Raw genomic sequence first — 10617 nt, 5'->3', positions numbered from 1 at the left:
TAATTTAATTGTTATAATAATAATTAAATCAGCTATTAAAAAAATCTAGTGATAAATAATACCTTAAAGAATATAATTTCTTTATCAAAGTCAAGAAAATTGTATAATCTATGCAATCAAATTCACTTAATAAAATAAAGCTGATTAATTTTGTATTTAGTTGTTATTAAATAATCCCTTAATTTTTAAAATAATTCACAAACACACCTATATGATAGAGCCAGTTAAAAACTCGAGGTAACATCCAAAATTTAACAGGGTCCACATTGCCTTTTTCAAATATTATTCTATTGTATCTTGAAATTATTATTGACTGTCTAATAAGCACTGTGCTCGTGACTGATAATTGTGTTTGCTGCATGGAATGAAATCAATAGTGTCCCATTGGGGAAACCATAAATAATTATCATCAATCGTCGCAGAGGGGGTTGCCTTTACTTTTCAACATCCCCAATTGTTAAAACAATCGATTCCTATTCAAAATCTTGTCTCCAAACTTTCTACCATATAACCACTATCTGATCAAGCACTGGAAGACTTAAGTGATGCTACAATAATATACAAAAAGAATAGTTTTCACACTCGAGAGCATATTGAACCATCTATCGTCATTAGATGAGCACTTGCTAGAGAAATTTGCAGGATGTCCACAGGACTTGCTCCAAGTAAATCAGTCTGTAGTTGATGTTGATCTCCATCAAATATCTGAAGAGAAGAAAAACCATTACCATAAAACTGACAAGATGAAAAATTATTAGAAAAATGTAAAGGGAAAAAGCATTTCAATACCTATCTTAAATCTAGTTTCAAAAATACAATTTGGTATTTGAAAAGTTTAGAGAGAGGACAGGGTGTCCTCCTCAAGGTCAGGGCATGCCATAAGCTTCGATGAGAGCTTACAGAGCTTGTACATACAACCCTTTATTTGACCAAAGTTCACCAAGTGAATCGACAATAACTTAGAAGCACTGCAAGTGCCATTTGATTCTCACTCTAAAGAAAAATCACAGTACAATTTCTTCATCTTTATTCTTTATCTCTTCCTAGCACAACTTTTTCCTCTATAATTTCAGCCAAAATTCAAATACAGTGTTAAGGTAAAAGTCAAAATAACTTTCATCTTTCTGCCGAAACTGTTTGCCAACAAAAACAGTTAGGAAAAAGCTAACATACACAAACCTTGTAGAGTTTCTGAATTAGTATAAACAAATCTAAGTTTCAGTAGATAACTGCTTTCAGCAAAATCATGTAATGATCGATATCCTCGTCCCCCACTATCATCTTCAGATTTTGCAACATCTTTAATTGGCAATCTTTGAAATTTATCAGCATCCTGATTAAGCATCAACAAATTGAAACAGGAGAAAATCTTAAATGTTATAGCATGTTAAAGTGGTGAATGACAAAATTAACAAACAAGGCATTCAAAGAGACCTATTATTGCATGTTGAAGTGTAAAGCTCGTTTATGATGGTGAAACATAATTCAAGTTATAGAGATTCACCTGTAAAAATTCTACCATTTTCTCTTCAATTGTACCGCGCATTGCTAATGTTTCCACGTGAATAGGACGAGAAGCACCCATGCGATGAGCACGACTAATTACTTGCTCCTCCATACTAGTAAAATTTTATTCCATTGAGAAGATAATTAAATTGGACAAAAGTGACAACTCGAGCCAAAATAAAAGAATCTATCAAAGTGAGCAAACAAAAGATCCAATGCCAAACACTTCATGTAATAACATAGTTCAAGTTTACACATTGAATTCCAAAAAAAATAAAATTCAGTATTGACAGATGATGCACATTACCCACCCCTCCCTCCCCCTGGCTACAAAATTCTAAATGCCAAAAACGCTTATGGCTGAGTTTGCAGAAAATTTTACCAAACTCACATCTTTTGAAGAAAATTCGAAGAAGTAAATTTATTTATTTTTTTCAAAATCAATTTACCCCTTCAAGGCATTCCAATTTTACATCCTCATATGTCCATAGATAGGTTTGATGCACTAACCTTCTGTCCCAAATTGGCTCCATTAAAAACACACGTGTAACAAAACTCAAGTCAAGACCCAATGCCGCACTTCCATCCATTAGAAGGGCCATACAACTAGAATCATGCTGGAACATGGCTAATGACTTCTTCTGGAAAAGGTAAAAGTAAATTAACAAAAGATCAGAAACTAAAAGTAAAGTTAAATTTTAAGAAAAAGTAAATGGGAATTCCAACACTATATACCTTGTTGCTGGAATGCATTGGGCTATACATTCCAGTAAATTTGATACCAGCAATAGTCAACTGCAAAGGAGAAATCCAATTTAATAGTTTGATTTATTGCAAAAGGATCCACAGATGCCAAAAAGTAAAATAGAAATAATTCAAGATCAAAACAGATCACACCCCACATGTTGTACAGAAAAAGCACCTGCTGTTCAATGACATGTATATGCTCAAGAAATTGAGAAAATATCAGAACTTTCTCAGGATTCAAATTGATCTTAGAGCTACTTATAGAACATTCCTTGAACGGTGATTTGTCATCTCTTCTATGCATATAGAAACTATTCTCCATATGCATCTCATCATTGCTATTGTCCATATCGAAGCTTGTCTCTTTATTGGTTCCTTGCAAAGCTTTCAACCTTTGGATGAGATAGGAGACTTTACTACTAGATGTTGATTGCCAATCAGGATCCCAATTATCCTGTGCATTCAACAATCAACATATCATGTTCAGGATTGTAACCAGAAGATAAAAAGAAAAAAAAAATGAATGTAAATGCTAACTGAGTTCTTCAATAAAAACCATGCCTGCTTATATGAAGGTTGTAGTTCAATAAGATCTTTGGGTACAGGCCACTTTGGTTTAGGATTTTCAGGTCGAGGAAGTCTGTTCTGCATCTCATATAATTTACTACAGCCAGGATAAGTGCACTTTGTATTGTCTATAGAAACACAATCAAGGCACAACAGATGCCGACATGGTGTAATCAGAGGGAGGCGGCACCATTCCTTGCACCTTCACAATTTAGTTAAAAGGAAAAGAGAATAATAAGCATCAACAAACAGAAGAAAATTAAAGCCACAAGAAAGAACAAAATCCAAGCACTACCTGACACAGTGACCACCATACAAGAGATTATATCTTATGGAGGCATACTCTCCTGAAGTAGAATCTAGACCACTTTGTACTAATATATCCATTGTTTCTTGAATATCTTCTCCAGCATGTGTAACTTTAATATGTCCAGCAACACAACATGAAAGCCTGACATTTTTTATAGTTGCACTTCTAAATTTCCACTGTTTTGGATTCAGTAGACTCTCAACATGTGAAGCATCATTCCAATCAGCCATCAATATATTACGCCGAACTGTGAGCACCAATTCATTGTAACTTCTAGCATGCTCCTCATTAAAATCTAGAAAAACAACATTCTTGATGCATGGTGGAATGCTTTGTAAATCTATCTTTCTTGCACTAATCATGCATTTGTGAAGTAAATGTAACAGACGAGACCTTCCTTCCTCCATCTCTGCCTCAAATGGCCTAAGCACACCAGCTTCCCATGACTTTTGATCCAATCCATAAGCTTCTTCATGAAGGAACCTTAGCAATGGTTGTAGATGTGGAAGTTGGCTGTTAGGTGTGTTAGGTGTTGGAGTCCCTGTTAGTATCCATCGATTAGAGGCAAACAATGAAATAGCCATTTGCAACTTGTTTGTTAAGTTCAGGCTTGAACCAAGAGTGTGCCCTTCATCTAAAATTATCCTAAACCAATGCACTTGCATCAAAGCACTCTTCTTACGTGGTCCCCACTCTGCACTCAAACGACTAAAAGTAGTGATGACAACATCATAATCCCAAGCGAGACAATGAGCAGATGGCTTACGATGATCAGTCCAAACATAAACCCGCAATTGGCCAGGCCTCACATGCTTTTCTATTTGTGTTTTCCAATGATCAACCAAGTTTGCAGGAACAACTACCAGGGTTGCTCTTGACAAGTATAACCTAACCAAATCTAATGGCTCATGGAGAGCCATGCCAAGCGCAGCCACATCAAAAGTCAAATTGTTAAGATTTTGTGGATAGTACCACTTGCATATACCTTTCTCTACTTTCTTTAAGAGGCCAAATGCTTGAAATATTTTATGAAATGCATTAAAATATCCATTAGACGTAGTACAAGTGTTTAAAATAGGACCTCTTATGCCATTTGTTTCCATTCCAGCTAACTTGTCTGCTGAAATTTCAGCCAACCAAGTCAAGGCCTTCTTTGTCTGAGAATTTATCAATGTGTAGTGCTCCTTTAGTACACTAGTGAAAAATGAAACATTTTGTTTCTCACCACCAGGAGTTCCTTTCAAGTGAAATCCTGGCAAATGTGTTATCTTACAGGTATTCTGAAAATATTGTTCAGGGACACTACAACTCTGATACAAAGGGTCAGTGTTCATACTACAAAACCATGCTGCACTAGAATTAGCCATACTATTGTCTGCAAGCTTTCGCCACTTGTGACAAGCATCACACTGAATCCATGTATCATTGTGCTCCAAACAGTTGCCTTTATGCTTCCCAGGCCACTTGTAATTCTGTCCACAGGAGGTATCAATTGGCTTGTTTTGTGATGCATGAGATGCAACACCCGATGCCTGCTTTGCTTTAATTAATCCTTTGCCTATGTCTTGTTCCTTGAAAATCATAGATTCCTCTTCATTTGAGAAATTTAGATTTTTCTTTATATGGCTCAAACTCCTAGTGAACCGACCTGCATGCATAGATTCCTCAAAGCATGCATCTACAGGTGATTTGCTCTCTTCCCTGGAACATGAATCATGAAGTTTACTGATTTGCTGATGACCTGCCAATCTGGCTCTTTTGGAGGAGTAATCATGGTTCTCATTATTTCTACTGGTATCTTGGCACACATCCCTCTTACCCAAGGTATTACATCCAGTGATGTTATTACCACTGATCTCATAATAGCCACATTTCTGATTACCATTATGTTGACACCAGACTACTTGTGCCCCATCAGGTGGGTCTGCCAATGTACCTTGGGTCTTCACAATAAGAGAGAGAGCTGTTACAGTCTTACCCAAGCCAGGCTCATCACAAAACATTCCACCACGAAAATCTCTGATGATGGGTGCTTCCCCAGTGACAATTTTACCAGATACAGAATTTACATGGAAACTAAAGCTATCGTCAGTTGAGAGAGTTACATATAAAGGATGTGGCAAAACTTCAGCATCTCGCTCACGATACAACATCCACTCAACTGCTGCCTGCTGATGAGGAAACAAATTTAACCTTGTACAAGGCATTACTGAAGCAGCCAAGGATTTTAGATGACGGCATGTTGCAGAAACCTTAGTGAGGTCCATTGGGCCCAGGGAAGCTAAAATTCTAGTTAAAATATCATCAGATATCTCCCAAATCCCTGATCTGCAAGTGTTATCGATAGGTATTATCTTGGACCTATTAAACTTCTCTTGTTTTATTACACCAGGTACTGTCTTAAAAATTTCATGAAGTTCGAATAGCCTTTTCCTTGAAGAATTGCTTGCATGGGAATGAAGATTGCAACCAAGTACATGACAATCAGAAAGGTTCCAAATGCTCTCATTTACTCCACGAGTCTTCCTACAATAGTCTGGATAAGAAAGCATTGAACTTCTCTCATCCCAGTCACAGCTGCATAGGCATTTACTGTTAGCAAATTAAGACAGCCAAGGATATATTAAGAATAATCATGCGGGAAAACAAGGGCAACAGATTAGTCAATTTAAAACTATTACTACCCAATTCTGAGAATATAACTGGTGAGTTCACTGACCAAGCTAGAAATTGTATTAAGTTGGATAAAATGGTCAATTTTCTGATATGAAACTTGCTAAGAATCAATTTTTTTCTGATACATCATACATATTTTTAAACTACTGCCACAGCATTGACTACAAAATTGCCATGATGAAAATTAGCGTGCACTGTACAGTGTACACAAACACTGTAAATTTGTCAATGTATAATCTTTAAGCTTTAGCAAAAATTTTTATGCTTCATATTACAATAACATGGTAATATCAATGCCCAGCTGCAGTTAACCCCCAGCTCAACATATGACCTTTTAGCTCAATTAGTTTGAGACTGATTATGTTTGAGGTTACAAGCCATGACTGTTAAAAGCAGATGATGTATCTCACCTGTGATAGAGTTAATCACCCAAAAAAGGAACAAATAACAAAGAGTATCTGCAATTTGTCTCACTTGAATGGAAGTGGAAAGGGATCTAAATATACAAACATACGGTGAAGGTAAAACAGAAAAACAACATAAAAGAATATCCCACTCTCTTGCCCACGCCTCCGGCCAAATTCTTACAACAATTCTCTCCCCTTTTCATGTTTCCTTCTCTCTCTTATAACCAACTTTTCATTCCACATACCCCTAATGGGCGCCCAATGTCTTACCCACACAGCATAACCACGTGTCACCTTGTTACCTCTCCCGAAATATACCTTCCAAGATCTGTCCTCTAAATTTAACTGCGGAACCAGTAACTCAACCCTATTTCTTGAGTTAGTAGGCTCATGGGTCTTATCAAAATGTAAGTCTCAAGACAATAAAGAAATCACAAAAAGCTTACAAAACACAAAATGAAGTACAAAAACTTATCATCCAAACTACCGCTAATGATTAATTTAAGATCAAAATCAACATTAATATCAAATGAAAATAACTTTCACACTAATGTTAGTTTGGACATACTACTTGTGGATTGTTGCAACTAATTAATACAGCTTTCTGAATTTCACATATGTAAGATGCCATGAAGAATTGAAGACTATTCACTCTCACTGACACATTAACACATAAAACCTTAATTGCAGACATGGAAAAGCATTTCCTAATTCTCCCTGTCATTAAAATATTGATATCTCCCAACAGTAAATGCAAACAATAAAATATACCTATAAATCAAGCTAATTGACTTATAAATCAACATACCGCCAAACTATTCATCTAACCTGATAAAGTAATCAGCAATGAAACAGACATATTGCTCTACCCATATGGCCAAAGCTACTATTAAACCAACATACAAAGCATTAAGCCATAAACAGTTTTAGGTACACCAGATATAACACATGCTGCACCACTTAGCATAAGCCATATATTGTTGCCACATTTGCAAGAGCAGTAGTCTCTGGTATGAAGTGTAGCTAAGAGAACCCGATAGCTATGCTCATGAATATACGATGCAGGCTATGTAGATGACAACTGTCTTTCTGTTATATCAACATCACTAATTATTGAACTGGAAGACAATGATAGCCAAGGTGACAAATGCAAGTTGTCTGTCCCCCACAGTCACATATAACCACGTCATTCAAAAATACAGGTAGCATTTTGGTTTATCAAACGTCAGTAATGGATCTCTTTGATTCCCTGGAGTTCGGCCCTCATTCAAAAATCACAATGGCAGTTGCAATCCAATTCTTCCGCAATAGCTTAACCTCTGAACTAAACTTTTAAGGGTCACACCTCACCAAAATAAAATAAGAATCTGCATGTTAGCCCACCAAATCTAGAAAGGGAGCAATTGTTGGATGTGAGCCCAACAAGGCCCAACGTTTGGCAGGTTTATACCAGAAAACAAAAAAAGAAAAACAATTTTTCAATTAGAGAATGTGAGAGTATATAAAGAGGTGTAATGAATTGTGGGGAATAACTTTGGAAACTTTTAGATATCAAATTGGTGTAGGGGAATTCATCGCTGGAGGAGCTAAGGCTCTGGATTAATGTTGTTGACAAATTCAATAAATTGCTGCATAATCTTGAAATTGGCAACACTAAATGTTTTGGTTGTGTTCTGCAATTCCTCATATGAGATTTTTAGCTTACTAGCATAGCATTTTTTTAAGGATTTGAGTGAATCTGTCATCGAGGATAGCTATGTTGCACTCATCTTGTCTCTAACTCATAGTTAGTTTTCGATTCACACCTTTTTGTGTTTATTTAATTCCTAACTTTTCCTAATTGCATCACTGCCATCGTTATTGGATGTGAGACAGTGTGATGAAAGAATTGGACTGGGGACTCCCTGTAGAGGTTTTTAAATGAGTACTCTAGGGAATCAAGGAGAATAATCTGTTAATGATGTTTAGTAGACCAAAATCCTACCAGTATTTTCAGATGACATGGCCATATTTGATTTGGGGGATAGGTGATGAGACAGAGGAAGGAGACAGAGGATTTGCATCCCAAGGTGACATGGCACATATTCATTAATCAATGCTATGACGTATGATAACCAAATATTCAAAATGCAAACCACATCATGTGATACAGCCGCAACATCTCAAAACCAAATATTTTCAGTCCTTCAAGATTTTGTACTCGTTAAAATCATGACTTCTGACATGAATGGTTTTTTTTTTTCCCAATTTTATTTTTTTAAAATAAAAACAAGAAAAAAATAATATCAAATTTAGAATGGTAACTGTCAAACAAGTAGGTAGCAAAAATTTGATCATGCCACAAAACCGCATCAGACAGTGATTGCAAACAAAAGCCACAAAAATGCAGTTTAAAACTATAAGGGCCTGCTAAACAACGCCCTAAATCACCCTAGGACACTGGTTAAGAGTTTGATAAATAGTAATTTTTTAGTGAAAATTATGTTGAAATACAATAAAAAAAAAACATTCAATCAGGTAATTTTTATGTTTGTCAACAAAATATTTCGATTTCTATTCCTTAACCAGTGCCTAAGATCACAAACTGTAATATTACAAACTGCTCCTGTGTCCCATACTACTTGCCTTTTAAGGTAATGCAAACTTCTAACGAAAATTATCAAGGCAATTTCTATAGTGCCTTGGAAATCACTCTCACGTGAAACAATTATCACCATTAATTTTATATTAAATATGTATAATAAATATTTAATAAATCGTAGGAGTTAAATATTCTCTAATTTCTAACATATTAGAAGAATCACATCCTCTGATTTAAATTTAAAAAAGGAGAATACCCTCTCTCAAGTTTCCAAGCTGTTATTAAGTTATCAAGTTACTGTGATAGAATTACTTTCTTTGACCAAAATACCCTCATTGAAAAGTTAGAATGTAGTTGTGAGACACCAATAAGTGTGAATATTATTGAAAAAAATAATAATTAATACTTTCTTAACTTTCTAAATTGACAGATATAGCATTAGACAAAAGAGAGCATTATTCACGCAGAGAGTTCATTCAATTAATTTAACTATCTTCATCTCTCGCAACGAGACACATTGCAATGCTATCAGCAAGCAACACAACACAGAATTCCAAGGTGAGTATCAAAACCTAAAGCAAAACGGCGACGTTAGAAGCGAACCTCAAATGGCGAAAAACAGCGGCGGCAACGGGTCCTGATCGCGGGAACTGCCAGCCACTCCACACCTGAATAGGGAGGTAGACGTCGAACAAAACAACAACCCTAGGCACCTCAACGCACACCACGCGCGCATCGACCTTCACACACTTGCGTGTAACCAACGCACGAAGCTGGTGAACCACGCTGACGCTCCCATTCACCATCCCAATCTTCTTCACCCTCTTAGTTTTCGAGGTTCCGCATTCTGACAAATCCTTATCCACCGCACCCAAAACGACGCCGCTTTGGGTCCGGAACGCGACCTCGCCCCCGTCGCTGAAGGGTTCGCAGAGTTCGGTGAAGCCTGGGTCGTTGTCGCGTTGCGGAGAAGTAACTGTGAGAACCGCACAGAGAAAACCGCAGAGCTTGTGGTCGGCGAAGGAATTCTCGGTGGGCATTGTTGAAAGGAACCGGGGAGAATCGAAAGGAACTAGGGCATGGGATCCGAGGGGGTTCTGGATTAACACTGTACGGAATTATGGATGGAGCTGTGACCAAAGACCAAAGACCAGAATTAAAAAACAAAAATAGAAAGTAGAAAAAGGATGCATTCCTACAAGAAGGCCAACAGATTAAAATTGTCAGTTTTACCAAGGGCCAACAAAAGCATGAAAAACGACGTCGTTGCAGTGGACGTTGGTTGTTTTGTGTTGCGAGTGGTTTGTTAGTAACTACCTAGTGCTCTTGCTACGCGCCAAACAACGTCCGTGGTTTCCCAGTCGCACCAAGCGTTTTACCCAAGTTCATACCTGTGGGTCGTTTACCATTGCCCCTTGGCAATTAGATACTGGTATTGGAATTTTCTTTTTAATTGAAGTTAAAGTTATAGTTTTATTTAAATGATTTATGTAGAAAGATTAATATTAAAGTTTGATATATATTAATAAATTTAAATTTTAAATTTAATTAGAAATATTTCTAATAAAATCCCTGAATTATGTCTTTAGAAAAATAAAATTAAGATTCACATTGTATGTATTTCAGAGTATGTTATTTTCTAAAACCAGTACTTAAATTATATATTTTTAAAATATATTTTTTATAGAAATTAGCAACTTATATTTTATATTTTGTTTGAATGAGAAAAAAAATTGAGGTAACAATATGAATAATAATATATTTTTAATTTTTGTGTAATTAGAAAAAAATTACACTGAAAAAATTACAAAGAAGATATATCA

The 10617-nt window shown here is 36.1% G+C and overlaps 1 protein-coding gene across 2 annotated transcripts; it reads right to left on the bottom strand.

The window, feature by feature from the left end:
* Positions 1 to 279: 279 nt before the first annotated feature.
* On the bottom strand, positions 280 to 9936 carry LOC113854689 (F-box protein At3g54460). 2 transcript variants are annotated; one of them, XM_027485841.1, is made up of 10 exons: positions 9398 to 9936; positions 4872 to 5707; positions 3116 to 4778; positions 2815 to 3022; positions 2429 to 2707; positions 2242 to 2301; positions 2017 to 2147; positions 1505 to 1619; positions 1180 to 1333; positions 343 to 705 (listed from the first exon to the last, which is right to left on the bottom strand). In XM_027485841.1, the coding sequence occupies exons 1-10, from the start codon at positions 9832 to 9834 to the stop codon at positions 698 to 700; spliced, it is 3891 nt and encodes a 1296-aa protein (XP_027341642.1). In that variant the 5' UTR covers positions 9835 to 9936; the 3' UTR covers positions 343 to 697. The 2 variants fall into 2 exon arrangements, with proteins under 2 accessions (XP_027341641.1, XP_027341642.1); XM_027485840.1 differs by having other exon boundaries at positions 280 to 705; positions 3116 to 5707.
* Between the last annotated feature and the right edge of the window lie 681 nt (positions 9937 to 10617).

Source organism: Abrus precatorius, unplaced genomic scaffold, assembly GCF_003935025.1.
Source record: "Abrus precatorius isolate BTA unplaced genomic scaffold, Abrus_2018 Scaffold11, whole genome shotgun sequence".
Taxonomy (NCBI): domain Eukaryota; kingdom Viridiplantae; phylum Streptophyta; class Magnoliopsida; order Fabales; family Fabaceae; genus Abrus; species Abrus precatorius.
This window is presented reverse-complemented; position numbering and strand designations above follow the sequence as displayed.